General features: G+C 36.5%; 1 protein-coding gene across 3 annotated transcripts in view; it reads left to right on the top strand.

Annotated features, from left to right (window-relative positions):
- TAF2 (TATA-box binding protein associated factor 2) overlaps positions 1-21,901 on the top strand; it is a 58,865-nt gene extending 36,964 nt beyond the window's left edge. For 2 of the 3 annotated variants that reach the window (XM_079302976.1, XM_079302977.1), the window contains exons 21-26: positions 3,079-3,148; positions 4,595-4,704; positions 6,906-7,135; positions 9,704-9,856; positions 10,264-10,369; positions 20,265-21,303. In XM_079302976.1, the coding sequence (XP_079159102.1) occupies positions 3,079-3,148; positions 4,595-4,704; positions 6,906-7,135; positions 9,704-9,856; positions 10,264-10,369; positions 20,265-20,530 (935 nt within the window). In that variant the 3' untranslated portion in view covers positions 20,531-21,303. Of the gene's footprint in view, positions 1-3,078; positions 3,149-4,594; positions 4,705-6,905; positions 7,136-9,703; positions 9,857-10,263; positions 10,370-20,264 lie in introns of all 3 variants that reach the window. The other variant, XM_079302978.1, reaches the window with a different exon arrangement.
- Positions 21,902-22,704: the final 803 nt, after the last annotated feature.

Below are 22,704 nucleotides of genomic sequence, written 5' to 3'. Positions count from 1 at the left end.
TGTTCTGCTGCAATTGAGAACTGAGACAACTCTACTTGTATTTTGAATAAAAAATTGCAAGGGGATTTTTGTTTCAGAAAGCAATCACTTGTGTTTATATCTACCAGAAGTATGAAAATCTACACATGTTGCTTTTCCCACAGCTTTCTCCTAGGCAAACTGGCAAGCTGCAGACAGGATGGGTGGTCAGTGCAGTGGTAAGAATTCAGGTCATGGGCCACACTCTGAGGGTGGTGATCAGTGGTTTTTGCTCAGGCTGGCAATGTCTCACAAATGGGTCCCCCAGTGTGGAGAACAGCATTGAAAAGAGCCTCACCAGATTTATTGATGAAAAAGCTGATGACAAGGGGGGGCATGTCAGAAGGGAGAGACAGAGAGACCTGGGCAGGCTGGGAGAGCAGGAGGGCAAGAGCTGGATGAAGTTTGACAAGTGCAAGGTCCTGGGACAACATAACCAAAGAGCCCAGACCAAGCCAGGATCTGTGCTTGGGGAGCAGCATCAGTGAAAGGAACCTGGGGGTCTGGTGGATGAGAAAATGGCCACAAGTCAGCAGTGTGTGGCTGCAGCAGATCATCCTGGGCTGCATCTGCAGGGGCAATGCCAACAGAGACTGAGATGTGATCATCCCACTCTGCTTTGTACTCAGTTTGCATTTCAAGCAGGGTGTATAGTTGCAGCCCTTGCAATTCAAGAAAATTGTGGGCAGACTACAGAGGGTCCAGATAGGGGCCATGAGGATTATCAGAGGGGTGCAGAACCTGCTCTGTCAGGGAGGAGTGACAGAGTTGCTCTCTATTGTCCCTGGAGAAGAGAAGGCTTAAGGGCACTTCATCACAATATTCCAGTACTTTGAGAGCAGCTGCAAAGTGGATGGAGTGTCTCTCCCCTCCACATGGAAAGGAGAAGGATTAACAAGTAAAAGTTGCAGCAAGAGACATTTGATTGAGACAAGAAAATAATTTTTTTACAGTGAGGACAATCACTCAGTGGCACAGCCTCCCCAGAGATGGGATGGAGTCCCCAGTGCTGAAGGTTTCCACAATGTAGTTGGATAGAGTGCTAGATAATCTCAGCTAGGCTCCCTTTTCCATGGAAGGTTGGAGCAGGTGATTTTGTGAGGTCTCCAAACCAGGCCTGGTATATGCTTCTTCTGGCTAATAAGATTTTTTCTGCCTGAGGTCGGGTTTAATTTGTCATTGCTGTCCAGATTGTTACATAGTTCCTGTATAAATTTGAAGAGCAGGTTAAATGCTTTAGTAGCAAAGCTTTGGAAGCCTGGAAGGCTTAATTTACACTGTAAGGCAAATAGCAGGGAAGACTGAAGACTTGCTTCATTTCTAGAAATAAGTTTTAAGCACACAATTAATTATTTTTTTTTAAATCACAAAAGTATGTTGTTACCTAGCTTTGTTATCCAGTATCATCAGCCTAAAGGATTAGCCTTCCAGACTTTTCCTTTTCTAATTAAAAAGGGCTTTAAAATCCCTTTTGTTAGTCAAAATAATTGCAATTTGCTAATGATTGTGACTTCATGTTTGCAGTCAGTGTTGCAATTCTTTGCTGTGTGGTAATAAAATGTTATTTTTGTTAGATGCAAAACAACTTTTGTTTGCAAGCCAGGAAGAGCAGCTGTGCATTGAGCTGAGCACAGGAAGTCACTAATCCCTTAAAAGTATTTTCTCTGCATAGTTTTTCAAAGGTTTCTGGTTTTTAAGGCAAATCTGAGATTGCAGTTCTGAGCTGTATGGATACAAATTTCCTCTGGCATCATCTAGAACCGTAGTAAACTCTGAACAGTGAGCTAATGTGAGCTAATCCATTCTGCTTCTAAGCTGGGATCACTGGAGCTCACCAGTGTAACCATTTTTGTTTTGGCTGGGCTGTAGGAAGAGCAGGGTTGACTTGCAAGTGTCCTGCAAAAGACTCCTCAGCCATTGTCATAAGCAATATTTTAATGTAGTTGCCTTCTCTGAGCCTGTAAAGGGGTTTTATGTTCTAGCTGGCCAAAGCATTTTAAAAACTTGTAATAGAATGATGTGCTGGTTCTTTTATTTTAAATAAATATGTATTCTGTTAAAAGCAACTTACTCTAGTGAAATGACAAGAAAATAATAGGTGTTAGAATTGGGTGGACTAAAGAAGTTATATTTTAAAATTGTTGACTGAAAACAAACGAAGATAAGGAAGAAAAGTTGAACTGAGGTATTTAGAACTAGAAATAAAATTTGCTAGAAGAAAGAAATACATTGCTAGGACCTCAAGATGGAAAGCAATAGAAATGTTTTTGGACTTGTCTATCCAGTAATGATTAATACACTCTCTTCATTGTTTTGAAGAAATGAGAATACTGCTGTAAAAATGTTATAGCTATGTACCTGACAAAAAGATCAGGTAAAAATTTTTTCCTTTCTTGTGTAATGAGTGATGATGATATCCCATGTAGTTCTCTACTTTGCAGTACTACTCTGATAATCGAAGGAATTTTATAATGTAAGTTACATTTCAAACTAACAAGCTGACTTTGTTTCCAGCAGTGTCAAACAGCAATTTTCTAGAAGTGTGTGCTGATAGGTTTCAAAATCCATTTTAGTTGCAAAGTGTAATAATTTATAAAACCAATGAAGGCTGCTGAGGTGATCATGATTGCAGTTTTATATAAGCTCTGTAGTTGTCATTTTTCTGTCCTATGTAAAGATTATTATCTTTCACAGATTCCTGTGTATGAGAATTGTATATTCTCTACAGAAGATGTTGTGCTTCTGATTCTTGAAAGGATATTTGAATGTGTTTATTCTAGAAAGCACACAATATCCAGATGAGCCTTTATTCTGATTTTCCCAACCAATGCTCATGCAAATAGTCAAATTGGTGTTATTGAACAATTGAGGCATGTAAGAGTTTCCTCTATTTCCATGTAAAATAACACTCTTTTTACTCTGAATTTACTCTATAGAGGAATTCCTCTTTAATAGCAATGAGTCATGGTCTTCATGTGCTAGTTCAGGAACTCATGTCTTCATCAAAATCCTTCCAGTTTATATATATTAATAGGTGTTTTGTTTGATTTTGCTTTGCAGTTGATAGGAGCTATGAAGAATTACAGTGGCTACTTGCTATGGTTCAGAGTGATCCTGTACCCTACATAAGGTAATTGAGTTAATAAAAATACAGGTTTTTTACTAATGCTGAGGCTATTAAGTAAATTTTTCAGCTGGAATCTAACTGCTTCTTCACAAAACTGTTTTTCCTTCTTGTTATTTTACATTTATTGAAACACATTTAGATGTTTCAACAGTTCACATCTCAAAAATTAGTTTATTCTGTTACTATTCTATCTTGTGGCAGAAGTCTGAAGTTAGAGATTATTTCCTGATCATAAATAAAGTGTATAAATATGATGTTGCATATGGCAAAAAAGGCTTTGTGGTACTTAAAAAAAGAGGCTGAGACATAGTGCACAGAATATTTGGGCACTAAGGGGTGTAAAGCAATTGTCAGACTGTAGGTGGGGTGAAAGGATCATGTAAACACATGGTGAAATTTTAGTGTTGCTTGTTTTAACTCTGTTTTCACACAAGTGGTTGGGTATACTAGAATATTCATTGCAAACCTGTGGACACCCAGTTTCATAATAATTGTTTTTTTCCAACACTTTATTCTTACGGTAACCATTAAAATACTGAGATTCAAACTTAAATAATACTACTTTTACTCTCTCTATATAGTTGATTTCTTACAAATATCATGGCTGCAAGGTTGTTCTGTTTCATTTCTGTCGTTCTTGTTAATGAAAATAAATACAGATTTAGCTTCAGGTTAAGAAGGAGATTTAATTTTCTTTCTATCCCTTTAAAGAGGAGTTTTAATTTTGAATTGAGTGCTATATGTTAGCCTCTTCTAAGAGAAAATGAAAAAAAAAACTGTCTGCAAGATACTTCTTGTTCCAAATGTGCAAGACATCAAGGTGAAAGCTAGCTATACAGGGAAAATTGTTAAAATAATAAGTTATGAAACAAAGGATTCATTGTATGTTTTCAAGGCCAAGTTTAAACAAATAAAAATGTATCTACTTTCAGCTCAGTGTATAAATACTGTAAGAAGCATTGTAAGTGCAGGATCTTCAGGAACCAATGTAACTGAAGAGGTGGCAGTGTTTGTTTCCAGAAAAATGTGCAAGTCACTGTTTTTGGTCCTGCCATTTTCTATCAGTCATAAATTTTCAGTTATTTAAAACTTCTTTGTTTTGAGTATGTAAGGAGTTTCTTTGCCTGTGTTGCTTCTTCTTGGTGAAGTCAGTGTGCAAAAAAAGATCATTACTAAACAGAAGAGCATAGCATAGCCTGCAGCTGTCCAAAAACATCCTACTGCTTTGCACCTTACTTTTTATCTCTAAGTTATGTTGCTGGTGGTAAATCTGTGTCCATGCATATTGTGGACAGAAGGAAGAACTAGAGGCATAAAACATTGGTTAAAAATTTGGAAGTAATCCTGTAAGCTTAATAAGTTTAGAAGAATATTGCAGACTTAACAGACTTTGTATCCGTAGGGTTTTCCTTTTGGATTTAATAAAGATTATTTTTCTGCTTCTTTCAGGCATAAGATTTTGGATATGCTGACTAAGAATCCACCTTTCACCAAGAATATGGAGTCCCCCTTATGTAATGAAGCTTTGGTAGATCAGCTTTGGAAACTGATGAATTCAGGTCAAGTTTTTTTATTTGTTTGTTGTTTTGCTGTGTTGGGGTTTTATTGTGAGGTTTTTTGAAATAAGTATTAAAAACTTACTTCAGAATATGCCAAGAGCTGTCTTAGTTTCAGTAGTTAGAAATTAAGAATCCAGTCTCAGAAGCTGAAAATCATTTATGTACTTCCATGACATAGGCTACCAAACCTTGTCTTTAATTCTTTTGTCTGCTGATGTAGTGTGCTTTGACATCCTTCTGCACAGAATCATGCTTTTAATGTTCAAAATTGTTCAAAGCAAGTGTTTCCTCAAATAATGGTGTCTGTGCTACACTTAGAGCTTGCTTTACATTAGATAATCTCTTTTTGTCCTCTTTTTCTAAACTCTCACAGAATATGAGAGGACAGCATTGGTATAGATAATTTAAATGATATTTTCAGAAGTGCATTGTAGACCTAAAACTCCATTTGCCTTGTGAGATTAGGAAAGGTCCTGGTGAGAGAAGGCCTTGCATCTTTATCATTGACCTGTTTTTCCTTAGTGAAGCAGTTTTATCCAGTCCTGACAAACTGCCCTTTAACATCTGGCACATTACTACACAGATTACATATAAACATTTATATAGCTTTTTTAGGTCATTGCAGGCTTTCTGTTCTCTGTGTGTCATTCTATTCAGTGTTTAAAAGTTTACAGCTACACTCCAGAGGTTGAAGTGGGGAGACTACTAGTAGTTCAGTTTCATAGGATTTGCCAAGTGTCAGACACAGAAAATAAACAGTTTTGATGTTCCCATCAGAGAATTTGTTTTGGCTTTTTCGTGAGAGAAAAGTGTGTGCAGTGTTAAAAGCATTACCTCTTTTTGCAAGTAACAAATAGGGAACATTCTTATTAAGGTTCATGGGGCTTTAAGCACCTAAATTTCTATGCCTCAAGTTGATGTAATGTTTTTAGTTAATTTTCTATAAGGGATAACTGTAGCATTCCAGGGTGCTTTTTCTGTGTTAATGTTATGATAGTTCTAAAATTAATAATTTTGAATGTATCATTCTCTGGGGAGTATTTTAAAATTAGAAATATCCAGATTAATATTCATATTGCTAATATTTGTACCTGGTTAAGTGTAACTGGTAATTTGTAACTAGTAAGGGTAAGCTAAGCTTACTCCAAACACTGTTTTGGTCCCATAAAACTACTATTTACAGGGATAGATCTTGTAATTTTATTTTGTGCTAAGTCTTGCACAGCCCCATTAACTTGGCAGTTGGGCACATCTGTATCTTGTTTACCAGATATAGTTCAATTCCTGCTGGGGAACAATATGTTCAATAAACTTGAAATCAGTCAAGAGCTGGGCTGAGTTAACACCAGCATTGCTGTATTTGCAGCATTGCACCAGATGTTAAATGTCTTTCTGTTGTGATTGGTGCCAAAAGTGCTTAGACCATTTGTGTATGAAGATATTAAAGTAGTACACAGTTTGCAGTGAAAAAGAATTTAAAAATAAAGCACTGCAAGTATTGAGTATTCAGTGAAGTATATGACATAGTAATGATATTAAAAACTGTGGTTGTGCATTTCTCTATCAGTGCAGTTTCCAGAGAGTAAAGATCTTAGTTGTGCTTAAAATTATTATATTATATTATATTATATTATATTATATTATATTATATTATATTATATTATATTATATTATATTATATTATATTATATTATATTATATTATATTATATTATATTATATTATATTATATTATATTATATTTCATATCATATATCATATATCATATAATGCATTTATGGAATACACAGGCAAATGTAACCAAATCCATTAATACAGGAAGCCAATTTGGTAACAAAGTTTTCTGTTTACTTTTCCAGTAGAAGAACTTAGGAGAGCAACTTGAAAAATAAAGGCTTATGGGTGTGGTTATTTTTCTTTTATTTTTCATAATGTTATTGCAGCACTTACTTTTCCAGTCTTGTTCTACTAAATTTGTCTAACTTACAACCATGGAAACTTAAATCCTTCCTTTAAACAGGAAAGTTTAAAAAGAAAAAAAGTTTAAAAAAAAGCAAGTGAATAGGAGCTATTAAGAGGCAGGAGTAATGAACTAAGTGTATCTTAAGCACAGAAAATGTCATACTCTGGTAGGTTTAGATTACTTAAACTGGGAGAGGAGAAGATTTTCTCTCTGTATTAACAATTTCTTTTGTATTTTAGGAACTTCACATGACTGGAGATTACGATGTGGTGCTGTGGACCTCTATTTCACACTCTTTGGCCTCAGCAGACCTTCCTGTTTACCATTACCAGAGCTTGGACTTGTTCTTAACCTGAAAGAAAAGAAGGCTGTACTCAATCCAACAATTATCCCTGAATCAGTTGCAAATAATCAGGAACCTGTCAACAGTACTAACAATCATGGACAGTCAGTAGGATTTCAGAACACAGTAAGCACAAACCATCTGCATCCATCCTATTCAGCTGCCTCTGAGTTCTTGCATGGGTTGCTGATTTAATTTGATATTGTGTTCAAGCCTCTCATGCTCTACCTAAGCTACCTTCTTTCCTCATTGCTCTTGATTCTGTCCACTTGAAAAGCTGGCATATACCATGACTTTTTGGACATTTTTTAATGTTTTGCATCACACATGCAAGCTTTATACTTGTTTTTTTTTTCTTAGTCTCATAATTTCTGTTCTTTATGAAACTTTATGTATTGCTTATGAGATATGAAGTGATTCACAGAAATGTTTGATGCTGTGATAAAAGCTTTCTTCATGAAACTGTTTCTTATAGGCAAGTTATCCAGTTTTCCAAAACACAACCTTTTATCAGTGAATCTATTGCATCTTAAAACACATAGATACACCTCATTTTAAACAACTTCAAGTGATGTGAAGGTTGAAATTTTAGCACATCTGCATTGGACATTTGAATCTGATATTTTGAAGGATTTGTAACAGGATTAGCTCTGAAGAAAGGCATACATTCAGTTTGGTATTGTTCTGGATTCAGAGGCTTCAGTCCTAACACATATTCCATTGCATAGATAGAAAATAATTTTTTATAAAATATTAAGGTCATACTTTCTTCAAGAGTAACTGCCAGTGCTGCAAGACTAAGTATTTTTGTTGGACAAATTTAATTATGGGAGGAAAAGAAAATCAACAGACACATGGAAATATTAAGTGATTTTTTGTAAGAGTTTCAAAACCAGCATGTGATTAGCACGTTTGAAACTCTTTCCACCCTTTTGAATGGGATAGTTTGCTGTTACTTTATCAGTCCCATAGTCAATGTGTAAGTAGTTTTTTTTGAAAAGTATGCTGAGAGTACTAATTAACAGTACCCTGCAGGCTCTTTCCAGCAGGGGGAGGAAATGTTGATAGAGTCAGATATTGTTAGACCTGTCCTGCATATCTACAGAGCACGTGGTAAGTCCTAATTTGCTGCACATAATCATTAGAATTAAATAGCAGGAGGCATTTTGTTGGCAGATTTTTAGGCTGCAGTTCAGTGAACACCCAAACATTTTTTTGCAGCCAGACTATCAAAAAATTTCCTCTTAACTCTTCCTAAACTTTCCTCTCCCTTGTGCTAGCATAGTTGTTGCTGCAACAGTGAGCTGGATCAGAGAGGGTCTGGTTGAACAGCACCTTTTATGAACAGATGTTTCAGTTTCCTGAGCCAGTTTGTCATGCAGTTGTAAAAAGGCTTGGGCACCCCAGGACAGAACCATGTGTGGATGAGGCTGCTTCATTTAGCAGTGTACTGCTTTGCACTGGTGTGGAAATACAGCACTGCTGTAAGCCTCAGTTTGTACTTCATCCCTTGTATTTTCTCCTGTTCCTCATCTTCACTCTCCTGCCCCTTACCTTAAGGTTACCATTTTCACTGTAACTCCTCCCAAAATTCAGGGAACTGGTTTTCCAGTAGTATAAAACAAAGACTGTCTCTTACATCAGACACAGTTAATCCAGGAGTGTTTCACAATAGCAGTGCCTGGGACAAAATCATAGGGATGAAAAAAGAGAGATGCATATTTGAGGAGAAAAAAGAATAAACAGGTGATAGAATTTATCAGATTAACTAGATTCTTTAAAGTAGACATACATTAAGAGCATAAACATGTTAAAATCAGTACTGATAGAGTAGTGCCTTTGAAGCTGATGAGTATGGTAAAAGTTACCCACTTCATAAAATGGAACTTGAACTGTTCAGGGCTAGAGTCTGTGGGGCTAGAGTGCCCTTTGTAGGATAGAAGAAGAGCAGTATATGCCATTGAGAGGCTGTGATATATATGCCTTTTATAGTTTTTAGTGATCTTTTAATTATGTTTGCTTGTGTGGATGCTTTATTTTCCCTTCTAAATTTTGTTTATTGAACTTGTTGAAGCACCTGTCTCCTGTTTTCATTACTATATGTGTAACTTAGGAGACTCTCCTATTTTTCTATTTCTTTGAACTTGTTCTTTTTATTATCTAAGCAGTAATATACAGAACAGTTTCATTATTTTTAATAAATACTGTTGTAAATTGAAGAAAAAGAAATTATAAGTAATCATAATGATGATTTGTACTAAGTAAAATGTTAGCTTTTAAAACAAAGTAAAAAAAGATTTAGCTAAATCCCATGTGTAGATCAGAGGCTATCACAGTTTTTCAACTGAGATTTGTCCTGAGGAGAGTCTGCAAGGCACAGATTTATAGACAGGCTATTCAGAGGCAGCAAATGTTGTTGCACACCAACAGTACCATGATTGTAAGAAGCAACAGAAAAGATGCCAATGCTAGATATGCTGAGGGAGCAGGGATAGAAGTAAAGAAAAACTACATTTGTAGGAGTGGTTGGCACAAATCCATACAGGGTTTTAGAAAATACTTCATGCCAGAACTACAGGGAAAACTTTGTTCAAATCACCCACTTTACTCAGAAGATTTTTCAGGTATCAGGTCGCTTTCTCTGAAACATGGATCTTGCTATCTTCTAATTTTGGTCTTTTAATGCTACTTCAGGAGGATGATCATCTTATTAAGGAAACAGCATCCAGCATTTCTGGTCATCAGCAGGGGGTGAAGAGGAAGGCTGATATGCCACTCGGGTCTCCATTGGAGCCAGGGCAAATACTAGAGAAGAATGAAGACAGTAAAGTCAAACTCAAAATCAGAGTAAGAAATGGAAATTCAACTTGCACAATGTGTAGGGTGTTCAGAATAACAGCAGTGGTGTCTGCTGGCTTCCCTTGAAGCTGTGTTCAAACAAAAGGCATGCTGTGTATATATGGACAGCAGTTGTTATGCTTACTTTGGCAAAATCATTTCCTATCAGATTCTTTATTGGCTGGCAAGAACTAAAGTTGACAGATAATGCTCTTGTTCACACAGCTTCACAGTAAATTAGAAAGGAAAGACACTGACCCTTTTTAGTTTTATTGAACTTTTATTCCTTTGCAGTGGTAGATATCACTTCCTTTCCCTCTCACCCCCAGTTTACCTCCAAAAAAAATTAAAATTCTGTTCGGTAATGTTTTTGTGAGTTATTAGCATCTGCTTTTTTTTTTTTCCTGATATCTTAGTTCTCAAACTCTCAAGAAGAAGAGGAAATTGATATGGACACAGTTCATGACAGCCAAGCCTTCATTTATCATCATTTGAATATGCTGGAGAGACCATCCACACCAGGTATGAATAAATTTTTTAGGCAGAGTGGTTGTAATTTTTTGACTACTTCAATTGTGAGGTGTTTTTTGCTACTGTTAATTTCCATACATACAGTGTTGATAAGTGCTAAATGTTACTGGAATTTCAGGAACTGTGTAAAGGAGGCATAAAGAAATTTTCTTTAGGTTTCAGTAGATGCATAGATAAGTGTATACATATGTATTTTCACACATATCTAAGTAATACAAATATAAATCATGCTTATGAAAGTGAAAAGCTAAGGAATGAATAAAAGAGCACAAGATTTGAGTAGAATCCCATAAGCAGTTAGGTAAAACTTGTTTTGCCATAGGTGTCATTTAAAAAATAATAATTTTGAGGGCTAAAAAAACATAGCAAGACTCCTCAGATTAAAAAAACCCACTCAAATATTAATGAATTATAACTTAACATCATCTGTTAATAAACATAAAAGCCTCAGAGGTATTTAGAAGTGCTTTCCAAAGTTGCAAAGATTGCATCTGTGAGTAAAATTATTTCATTTCAAGCACTTCCTTTCTTTTACTACTTGTTAGTATATTTTTTTATACAACACTTGACAAAATTATTCTCTAGGCATAGTGTTTCTTAGAAACATTAAAACAGGTTGAACTTCATTGTTGAGCTTCCACCTTCTTTGCTTCTTTGTCTCTAGCAAAGAAATTCAAGGGTTAGTCTCAAAATGTTTTAACTACGTTTCTAAAGTTCAGTTCTAGAATATGCCAGTGGAGCAAAGCTGAGTTCATGTGACAATTTACCAAGCATTTTGAGGGATCTTCCATTCAGATTCAGAACAAGATTTTAAGGTTGCAGTACTGCATTGTGTCAGAGTGAAGTTTTTGGCTTTAGAATTCAGAGCAATTACCCTCTTCCTTGTTTTTCTGTTTTATTCAGTGACTGCCTAGAGTAAAACAGAAATAGACCTTAGCAGCAGGATCTGGAGTGTTGATTCCATCTTGAGTTGCCTTAGGTCCTGAGCTGTGCTGGCTGGTGACCTTATCTGCTTTCTCAGTGACCAGGCAGTTTAGTGGCCCCATTTAAGAGAAGGGCTGGTGGATGCTGCTGCCCTGGGAATCCTGCTGAGGCTGGTGCCTTGGTGCCAGGAGTGCAAGAGCTGGAGACTCATACTCCATTATGAGCCTTGGCCATAACATTTTTCCTTCCTTGACAGATGCTCTAGTCACTAAGGGACTTTATTTCTTTCTTCTGATTTTTGTGTTTTGTTTGTTTTGGGTTTTTTTTTTATAAAAGGCAGCTGCTGTCACTTCTCAGCTAAGAAATGATGTTAATATGGGGACATTAGAACACAGGGAGGTCTAGTTTCTGGATTCCAGATGGCCTTCAGTTAATGATGTGCCTACAGCCAACTCCACCAGGACAGCTTTGCTGTTAGGTATCTAGAGCAATAAAACCCACAGCCTTTTGACTTATTTCAACAGGGTAAAGGAGCAGGCTGCATGTAGGTTACTCTTGTGAACTTAGGAGCCTATACCTTTAATTGAAACTTCTCACAGCTGCTTTGAATTCTGTTCTCAATGTTACAGTCAACCAACATTTTCTTCTATACCAAAGAATGATGCATCCAGGGCATATAAGTGCAAAGCTGATCTGCTGAGGATTAGTATTTAAAATTCTTACATGATATTTTGCAACAATTTTTTCACTAGATTTTCACACTCTATGGAATATAAAGTCATAAACAAAACTCTGCCAAATACGTCACAAATAGGACTTAGGGGACCCTCTGTGTGCCAGCTCTGTGCTCTGGGACTGTTTGAGTTTGCACTGGAGATCAGAAAGGGTGAAGTCTGACAGGAGTGGAGCAGTGGCCACTTGACTGGTGCTTTTACAGACCCACAGCAGACACAAGCTACTTCAAGTCTCACTTGTGTCCTAAATGACCTTCTCACCTCTGTTTAGACATTGAGCACACTGTAATACATTTTCTTTCCTAGCTCATAAATGAGACAAGTGCCAGGTTTTGCACCAGAATTCATTTTAAATTATAAGCCTTTGAAAAGCATTACCTTGGACACACTTCAGATTGTTTTATTCTTTTTTTTTTTTTTTTTTTTTTTTTTTTTTTTGGTTTGTGCAGTTATAAACAGTTCAACTTCACATATTTTTTGCTCTAAAATTTCACCTTTTTCTTAATTGTGGCATTTATCTTAGAAGCTGAGATGAATGAATTACAGACTGAGTAAATAAAGACAGTTCAATCTTTAGGAAATGGTATACTGCTGAGAAGAAGCAGATGGGGAAAAATAAAAGCATGCATAAATAAAATCATTCACATGTAAGTGTTCTGTTTTACAAAGGAATTACAGGGCATGTGAGGTTTTACAGCAGTGATGGAGGATGGGTGCATTTCAGGGAGTGATTATTGTGAAATGGATTCACAGCAGGTTCTGAAATGGTCTCAGTGTCTTGTTAGTAAATCTCAGTTCTGAGTGCAGCTTGGAAGGAGTGAGCTCCAGGCCAGCCGCAGTGTCCCTCCCCCAGCTGTGGGCTGTGTCCCCACATGTCACATGGACTGTTAGGTCATCAGCCCAACACAGCATGTGAAAAGCAGCTGCCAGGAGGAAGTTCACATTGGGTCCTGTTGTATCTGTGGTTTTGTGCTGAATTGTTGGGTTGGGTTTTTTTTCCATTTCCCAGGACCACCCCAAATGGTGATTTGGATTTGGTCAAGTTTATGTAACCCCCTTAACACCAGGAAAATATTTTCCTTTAAAAGTTGTGGGAGGGTGGGGGCAGTGTTTTTGTATGGTTCTGCCTGTGGATATGAAAGGTTAAGGGTGAGACAATAAAAAAAGTTTTCTAGTACACCTCTTGCTGGGTTACAAATTTCAGCGTTAAAAGTACAGCACCTGTCCTAGTTCATATAGAAAATAAATGGTTTAAATTAATGGTCCTACTAAAGCATCCTGACTGTCAGAACTGTTGACTCTGGCAGCTGTAAGGGAATCTAATCATTTTATCAAGAAATTATTAGAACAAACAAAACATTAGTTGTGAACTGCCTTAAGAATGCTTTTGTGATGATTACTCATCTGCTCTTAGGGCTAGAAACTTGGTAGCCTCCTTTGAACCTCCAAGACTGTGCAATGTTGCATTTCTTATGTGAGAGCAGATTTCATTTGCCAGTAATCATCAAGAATATTAGGAATGCTCCCTTCACTTAAATCTTAAGATAAAAGACTGTCAAGATGAGATTTTGTATAAGCAACAGATTTGATCTCTCAGGCTGTGTCTTGCTTTCTTGACTTCAGTGAAATCAGATAAAGGTACCCTTCTTTAATATTTCACTCATCTGAAAGTACATTACATCAGAAATAATCTTTAAAAGGTTCTGCTGTATCTGTCAGTGGTTATTGATTGGCCTGGTCTTTTCTGCTTCCAAAATAAATGCCTGGCTGTAGGCTACATGATCTGCCAGTGAAGTTGCTCATCATTATGGCTCATCACTGATAAACACTTAAGTGAACTTTTTTCAATGAGTGTTAGTGGTTTGAAAGTTGATAAAAAGCAGTATCCAATTCTCTCTTTATTTCTGCAAGGGAAGGAAAAATAAAATACAGTGATGGTCTCTTCGTGCACCAGCAGTTCTTTTTCTGATGACATTCAGAGGCAGTGGGCTTTGAGGACATCCTGAGCATTCAGACTCAGATCAAACAGATTCCATTCTGTTAATCCTTTTGCACTTTTCCAGGATAGTCAAATTGGCAATTGCCACTGCTGAGTTTGTGGTTGCTCTGTTTACTGTGTAGGTGTACAGGAAACTTTGGAGGTCTAGACCACAGTCATAATGTTGATTGGATTGTGGTCTTGTTTATCACAGTTCCTGCACTTTCAGGAAATTATGGTTTATTTGGATTGACTTTTTTCTGAAACAATTTGAAACTGGACATACTGCATATGCTGCAATAAAGTGTAGAGGTAAACTACTGTAGATATTATGTTTAAACAGTACATTTACAGCAGCAGATCCAAGCCTGAGGTGCAGATCACTGCCCCTGGAGTTTGGATGCAGGAGTAAAATAGGAATTCAGTCCAAACTGTGTGAGAAGCCCAGTCCTCTGCAGTTACCCAAGATAGCTGTAAGTGCACCAGTACCTCAAAGTCCTGCCATTAGTGACTCTGCCAAAAAGTGCAATGGAAACATCAGCACACAGACAGATATATAAATGAGCACTTCTTGGATTTGAGGACACCACTGACAATGATTACCTTTTGCTTTGCTTTCTAAAGAGGTAAAAGTTTTTACAACTGTTCTGTTCGAATGCCTTTTAATAACATACAATATTAATACAGTATCTGTTACACTTTTTTACTCAAGATTTAACTGCTTCCAGAGTGGTAGCTCATAGGCTTTAAGGTTTGTAGATAAATTTGCCTCACTGAAATTGGTTAATAACACACTTCACAAGGAATGGTGTTTTCCAGTGCTTTACTCTAAAGTAAAGAAAGCAGCTTTAATAGAAGTGCAAGCCCTGTAGGTAGTGATAACAGAAATGAGAATTGCATCAGTGTGTGGCTGCAGTGTGTCAACTCCTTGATTTAATAAAATCGACATAATACTGTAGCACAAGTAATCACTCACATCTAGAGGATGAATAAGGCTAGCAAGTTTTCTAGTCAACTACCTGAAACAGGTAGAAACAAAGTATTCTGAATTGGCTTCCTGATTTAGATGTTCTTTCTTTCAAAAACAGGGATTTCATTAGAATGCTCTAGAATATTAAAATAAATCTAGTAGAAATAACACCACAGTTAAGCTATTATTTTACATGTAAGGCATGTAGTAGTGAAATGAAAGATGAGGAAATCAAACTTTTTAAACTTAAAACTGTATTTTTAGTTAAAACACCAGCTTGTCTATACAATACTTTTGTTTTACCTTTGGTATTGGTATAAGGAATTGCCTATCTGGATTTAAATGCCACTAAAAAATTGAAGTCAAATGAATCTGGAAATTGGAACTAGTTAAAATGATTATGTTGATGCCAAATTAACTGATTTGCTTAGGATATCTTCAGAAAACTTTTGGCTGGTTTTATTTTTTTTAACTAGACCTTTGCTTTTCACCCTCAAACTTTAATTTTTGTCCCATGGACCTTAAACAAGCACTCTCCTAGAGAGAAAATTGATAACCTTCTTCAGAGATGTATAATTTGAAAATTCTGGTTGTTTAGACTAATTACAGGACATTGCATTCTGGAAACTTGAAGTCATTTATGCTTGGTAATTTTTTCTATGTACTTTGTTGGTGGTTCAACAGATGCATAAACACAGCATTAAATTAAAAAATAATGTGTCTTGGACGTTTCCACAGTAACACTAAAAAGAAAAGAAGAAATAAGGAAAAGAGGCATAATTTTGAAACTGTTTTTATGGTATTTTCCTTTTTTTGCATGTTTTCTCCTTAGAGAAAATGCTAGCCAGAGAAGCAGTTCAGCTGCTAGGAGTAGAGTGTGCATTCCCTTTCTCATTGGTGAACCTTCTTTGGGTTCTGGGAGAGGCACATGAAGTGGTTCTGCCAGAGCCTCTCCATGAGAGGTGCTGCAGCACCAGCCTGCCCTCAGCACCCATGGGCTTCAGCCTTTGCTATGATTTGTGAACTTCTCCCTCTCTGATGTTTCAGTAAATTAGGGTGCAAATGGGGAAATTTCAAACAAGTGTCAGTTTGTAAAAATCCTGTATCAGCCAATTGTTTTACATTCATTGGCCATGCGAAAAACTGTAAATTGGTGGCATCCCACTCTCTTCACACAAAATCAGAAATTTAGCTTTCATGAGGGACTTCATGAAAGCCTGTCATCATGTTGAAGTCTCAAGTTACAGGTTTTCAAACTGTAAAAGTTGAAAACCAAAATAAGAGAAAAATAGGTGAAACAACAATATAGTCCAATGTTAATGCACCAATGAGTATTAAAACTTAAGTGAACAGGATGTTAGCATTATCTGACAGCAATTTGTATTATGACAGAAAATGTTACTTTAAAGCTGACCAGGATCCAAATCCCTTTAATTTTTAAACAAGATGCATGTTTTTATATTTTACTCTCTCTCATGACATCTGCAGCATTTGTAGTTGTCCCTGGGACAAACAGTACACGAATATTCTAATCTTTCTCCCATGGGATCATAATCCTGTCTAGTTTTAAGCACCTACCCAGCTAGCTGAACACCACAAAGCCAACAATTACACTGGAATCTCCACATCAAACAGGAGGAGATCCATGTGGATTGACACATGTATGTGCATTTTCTTCCAAGGAATGCTACTAACCACTTGAGAAGTGAGCTGCTGGGCTCGCCCTCCCCTTTCTGTGTGTTTCTGTGTTCTGTGAAACCTGGGTTTCAGTCCTTCTTTCTATGCCAGGAAGAAGTGGATTCCCTGCAGGAAGAGAGAGTGCTCTGTGGCTCTTTGCATCAGTCCTGCTACCCCCGTTGATAAAAAGATGATTATACTGCCCTGTGAGGCAATTTCTATTTAGCCTTGCTTTCCTTAGCTACACTTGTCATATTCCTGCTGTAGGCTTTAAGTAGATACTAATCAAAATGAATAAAAAAAAAAAAAAGGTTCTGTAGGTACAACACTGAATTTTATGCATGGGTATCTGTAACATTTTTTATAGGTCTGTCCATTTTGGCACATAACTGAGTTAGGTAGTTTGTGATCAATCTTTTATAGCTGTCATCCAGGATCAATATATTTGACTCTTGATTCCAAAGCACTCTTTGACAGTAGCAGGAAATTTTCTGGATAGCTGTTATTTTTGCATTTAAAACCCAACTATTGACCTCTATGAAGAAATTGTATGTACACTCCTATTGCTGGCTCAGTACAAGCAGATTTTTGTAATGACATTGTTTTATTTCTTACTGATATCTTTTCTGTATTACCACCAATGCTGACTGTTTCCTTAAGTGTCAGTAGCCCTTGAGTTGCAGTTGGATCCCATTTCTCCCTTTCTTGAAGATCTTCCCACCTCTCAAGGTGGTCACCACCACCCCTTTGGTCCTGTTGGCTTTAGCTGCTGTTGGATTTGCTCCTTAACTTACTCCAGTCAGTGGTGTTTAACTGCTGTAACAAACAGATTTATTTTTTTAATAACACACCTGAAATAAGTACTGAGGTGATAATACAGACTTTTGCCTTGGCAGAGCTGGCAGTTCTATAAACTGCAGGAAATTAGCACAAGTGACAGATCATGTAACAGAGTCAGGAGAGTCTGGTTGGTTGCATCCTCCATCTCCAATTGACACTACTGCTACATCATCCCTGCACACTTTAACCAGTGGTTTTATACCAGTTCTGGTATAAAACTAAATTTTTTTTAGTTCAGAGGCTTAGCTTTGGCTTGAGGTTGTTACAAATGTAGTGTCTACACTTACAGGTTTAGTTTTCAAATAAAATAACTCCACAATTTGGAATTAATGGAGCTGAGGAGTTTTAAGAATTTGTGTCGCATTGTGTGGGTTTTTTCTTCTATTTGAAGTTGACTTGAGTTTGCCACATGTGTTTTAATGTATCTTGTGCCTGTAGCTTGAGAACAGATGAGAATGTCTTCTGTACTTCAGGTGAAGTTTTATACATGTTCTATACAACCAACCAGTGTCTTCAGGCTTTTTGCCAAGACCTTTATTTCTGTGTTTCTAGGAGCTCTGTTTGTGTCACTGCCACAGTTCACCTGGAACTTCTGCAGCCTGTTTCAACAGTGTCAAATACTACCTGCTTTGATTTTCTGAGATAAAGCCTCCACTCTTTCTTTTTCTAATGGCCTGAGTCAGATACACTCCTTTTTTCACCATTGTCATCTGTTTAATGTCTGGTTTTGAATCTTTGCAGCTGCTAAATAAAGTTGTCTAAACACTGAATGTTTTAGAAGAAGGAGCTCAGGTTATGAGGATAGGTCTATATACAGGAGGAATTCCTTTAAAAATATTATTGGAAATAGTTACATAGTAAAGCAGCCTCATACCTTTCTGCATCAAATGCTTTCACACTGTCTTCATTGTTGAGAATGGCTCCAGACAACAATGTAAAAAAATGGTAGTAGGTATGCATTGAAGTCAGCAAATGGAAGCTGGAATTGGTGTGCATCTCCTCTTCCTGCCATAAGATACATAAAAATGTAAAGTTGTGAATTCTAACAACAAATTTTTGCATTGATAACATGAGCTTACTAATGTGTAGTTCTGATTAAATAAAAACTAAAGATTTTTAAAATACTTTTAGAGATTCCAAGCTTATAAGAAACTATTGTACTCCAGACTAGCCTCCTTCATAACCTCAACAGAGCTTTATATTGCACCATATTCCTGTCTTGTGGTTAAGACCAAACATATTTCTAGAAAGACATCATTTTGCTGCTTAAGACTCGAAGCAGTAGAAATTCCACTATGTCCCATAGTAAGTTATTGATTATCCTCACTATAACAATGTTCTGTCTTTCTATTGTGACTTCTAAACACTTCATATAGATGTAGATTTTGGTTTTTTCCAGATATATTTATAAACAAACAAAACCCAGAATAGCTGTACCATCTAGAAATTTTCCTATGTAAATACATGATTGAATCAGTTCTCAGTATTTTGGGTGAGGCTAGAAAGATTGGAAACAATTGGAAATTATTCTCAATATTTGCTTGTCATAGTACAGGAAGCTATCTCTTTAGACTTCCAGGAATCATTACTATAGACAAATCATTCTTGGCCTTAGAGTTATACAGCCAACCATCCAAACAAAAAGATGTACTGGAAAATAAATGTGTTTTCAAATATAAAGAAAAAGATAATTGCATAGTAACATCAAATGGCATCATTTCTTGTTATTTAATTGGGATATTTTTACCAAAAACTGGGTGGGAAAACCCCCCATATTTAAAATAGCAATGAAGAAAATCCATTTTAAGTAACACTTAGAGGATTTGTTGCCTTCAAAAGTCTGCTGGTGCATTTCTATATTTATCTAGTTGTTAAAGCATTCTTGCAGTGTGAGTGATCTGATTCAATTTCCACAAAAGGAATCTGAGTATTCCTAGCTTCCAAGCATTTCCACTCTTTAACAAAGGTTTCCTTTGAATAATGCCCTTTAATCTCTACTATTTGAAGCTATTGCAGTCTGTCTGGAAAATGAAATATTAAATGAGCCAAAGAGAGAATGTGAAAGTCATTCCTGCATTGAGATGTCATGGATAATATTTCCTTCCTCAGGTTCAGATACCAGGCTTGTTCAGTATATAACTAGTTCTGGTGTGCTTGTGAAATATACACTGATAAAGATGGTAGAGTTGTCTTTATTGGGCTCCAGTTTTGTTTAGGGAAAAAAAACCCTTGTAATCTTTCAAACAGGCTAAATTGGTTACAAGAGGCAATTTTTAGAAAAATCAGTTTAATTTTCCATTATCAAAAGATTTGTGTGTTGTTGTGGGGAGCTTTACCTCTTGACTAAGAAGAGTTCACATGCCAAAAATGCACTTTATTGTGCCAGTCTTGCACTTTATATCAGAATTTTCTCAGCAGTTATATTATTCAGGGTATAGTGGTCTTCCTACTCTATTTAAAAATTAATTTCAGGAAGCTAGTATGACTTGAAGTGTTTTAGGGCTCTTTACACTTCCTAATTGTCTGGGATACTTTTATGTTGTTGAGGAAGGGAGGACCATCTCTGAAAATTGTCAGTAGTGTGGGAACTTTGATGGCACTTTCAGAGCCTTCTCTGAAGCTAAATGATACAAGCATCATAACAGATTCCATGTTTTTATGCTTAAATGATAATGTAGGTTTTATGTAATGTTTCAGAAATCCTTATGTTTGGAAACATGGCAAGTTAAACATTTGCTAATCCCACTGTATCCATTTTTTTAGGTAAGGAACAGTCTTCTGGAGAGATAAACATGCACCCTGTCTCAGCAGCTCCACTCTCTGTGTTCAGTAAAGAATCAAACTCCTCAAAACACAGCGACCACCATCACCATCACCACCATGAGCACAAGAAAAAGAAGAAGAAACACAAGCATAAGCATAAACATAAACATAAACATGATACTAAAGAAAAGGAAAAGGATCCCTTTGTTTTCTCTAACAGTCCAGCCAGTGCACGATCAATCCGTTCCCCATCACTTTCAGACTGATGCCAATGGATTCTCTGGAGCTGAACTTGCAATACTCTTGGAGTGCTTAGAAGGATGTACATAACTAGAGCTTCTATCTTTTTTTTTTTTTTTTTTTTTTTTAATGGAACTAAGAATATGTGAATTGCCTGAGCAATTCAGAAGTTCTGCCACCTTTGAAGCCTTCTTTTTGCATGTGTGGTTGTTGAAATCTGATTCAAAAAATATGGTTTATGATTCTGACTCATTTTGTATTTCACTGTTCTCCACACCTCCCACTCTTTTTTCCATTTTAAACAAAGAAAACAGCCCTTTATGTAAGGGCCTCATGTCCACTGGCAGCCCCCTGCACATCACGCTTACCATGTGTATTGCCAGAATGAATTATGGTTTAATCCTTTGAAGAATGTTAGAGGCAGAGTATGTTTCAAACAGAAGCCAGTTGCCAGACCTTTGGTGACAGACTGTTTCCAGGGCAGTATTGTATAACTAATGTACATCTCCTCAGAAGACAGGGATTTTCTTTAGTCTTCAGCTGACCTGTTTCTTGCTTTAACCATTGCAGCGTAATGTCAGACTTCTAAACAGTATGTAGAACATTTTCAATTTTCAGATACTAAAACTCTTGAAAAATTCCAGGCTGCTTTTAAGCTGGTGGTATTTATTATGGACATGAGCCTTTTAATATTATTAAATTCTGCAATTGTTTTTGGAATTTTAGCAAAATGCATAATGCATGTTTTGTCCTGTAATCAGGCTTTTAAAAATCCAATAAAGTTTGCGAATTATTTTGACAGAGGCATATTTTTTTCTTCAAGCTTACATTGGAATATGATTTTGAAATATGTTTGCTAAAATTTAAAAAATAATTCTGAAAAGTTTGAAAATATTGAAAAACATGTATTTCTTCCTCCTGAGGGGTGATTTGCATGAAAGCAGGATCAGCTCATGAATCCACAGGAGAGATATATCAGTAGATTAAACTAGGTCTGGGACTTTAAATGATGGATGCATTTAAATTTCTTTAGCTGTGTTTTATGCAGTGTACTATTTACACCTGGGAAGTGTTTTATTTAAAAACTTAATTTTAAAAAAGTTTTAATAATAGAGATCAATAATCTCTGCCACTTTTTATATATTTTTCTCTGTATGTGTGTAGAGGCAGTGTTTTATTTCCATGTACTGGTTAGCTTCTGTTGCCCAGAGTTCACATAGTGTTCTATAAGATGGTTGTATTTGGGTTAAATATTTTTTTATCAGTTTTCACAATTTTCATGGGAGACTGATTCTCCTTCTTAGAGCAAAGAGAGAAAGTTCAAGAGGGACCCAAGAAGACTTTTTTAAAGCCATATTCTGTTTCATGAAAGTTAATAAATACTTTTATATTCTATACCTGCTGGTGAATCCTGTAGTTCTTGGAATAAAAAGTTATTTGTAGACTAGAAAGATGATAGGCTCAGGTATTTTGTAATATACATATACTTATTTTGTTTATCAAACACCATATTTTTTTAATACTGCAGGGATAGTTGTGCTAATCATTTCAATTGGAGCACATTTGGGCTGGATTCAGGTACAATGGCCCTGGGCAGCCCTGCAGCCTCTCCTCATCTGCTGCTTTGCTGTGTCAGGGGAAGCTCCCCTGGTTTCCTTTTATTGGTAACTGTGAGCTAAACGTGCAGGAGGAACACCTCAGCATAAGAATGAGGTACTGGGTGTGTTTTGGGTTCTAACCATGTGTGCAGCTCAGCTCAGCACTCCTGGGGAGACAGTAAGTAGCTCAATGGAAATATTTTGAGGTGTTTTTCCCTTGGCTAAGCAGTGATGTAACAGTGCCAGGGGTGTTTGTGGGAGACCTGGGCTAATAAGCAATGAAAGCTGGCATTGTTTGGGAGATTGAGGGCAGATACAATTATGTTTTAAAAATGAGGTCATGGATAATTTAAGCTGGTGTAGTTTCTACTTTCAGAGTTATGGATTTACACTCTTAGGCTGAGGGAAAACTTATTGTTCAGTGATACAGGCACAGAACTGAGGCAGAGCTGCAGCACAGGAACTCTGCCATCAGAGGTTCTGCTGTATGACTTTAAGTGAACTATTAAATGCATGCTGAGAAAATATGGTGAAGATAACTGCCAATAGAAAATTGGAAGGTAGGGGAGAGAGGGGGAGAATCTAAAAAAAAACTTTTTCTA

Source organism: Erithacus rubecula (genome assembly GCF_903797595.1).
Source record: "Erithacus rubecula genome assembly, chromosome: 3".
Classification (NCBI taxonomy): domain Eukaryota; kingdom Metazoa; phylum Chordata; class Aves; order Passeriformes; family Muscicapidae; genus Erithacus; species Erithacus rubecula.
This window is presented reverse-complemented; position numbering and strand designations above follow the sequence as displayed.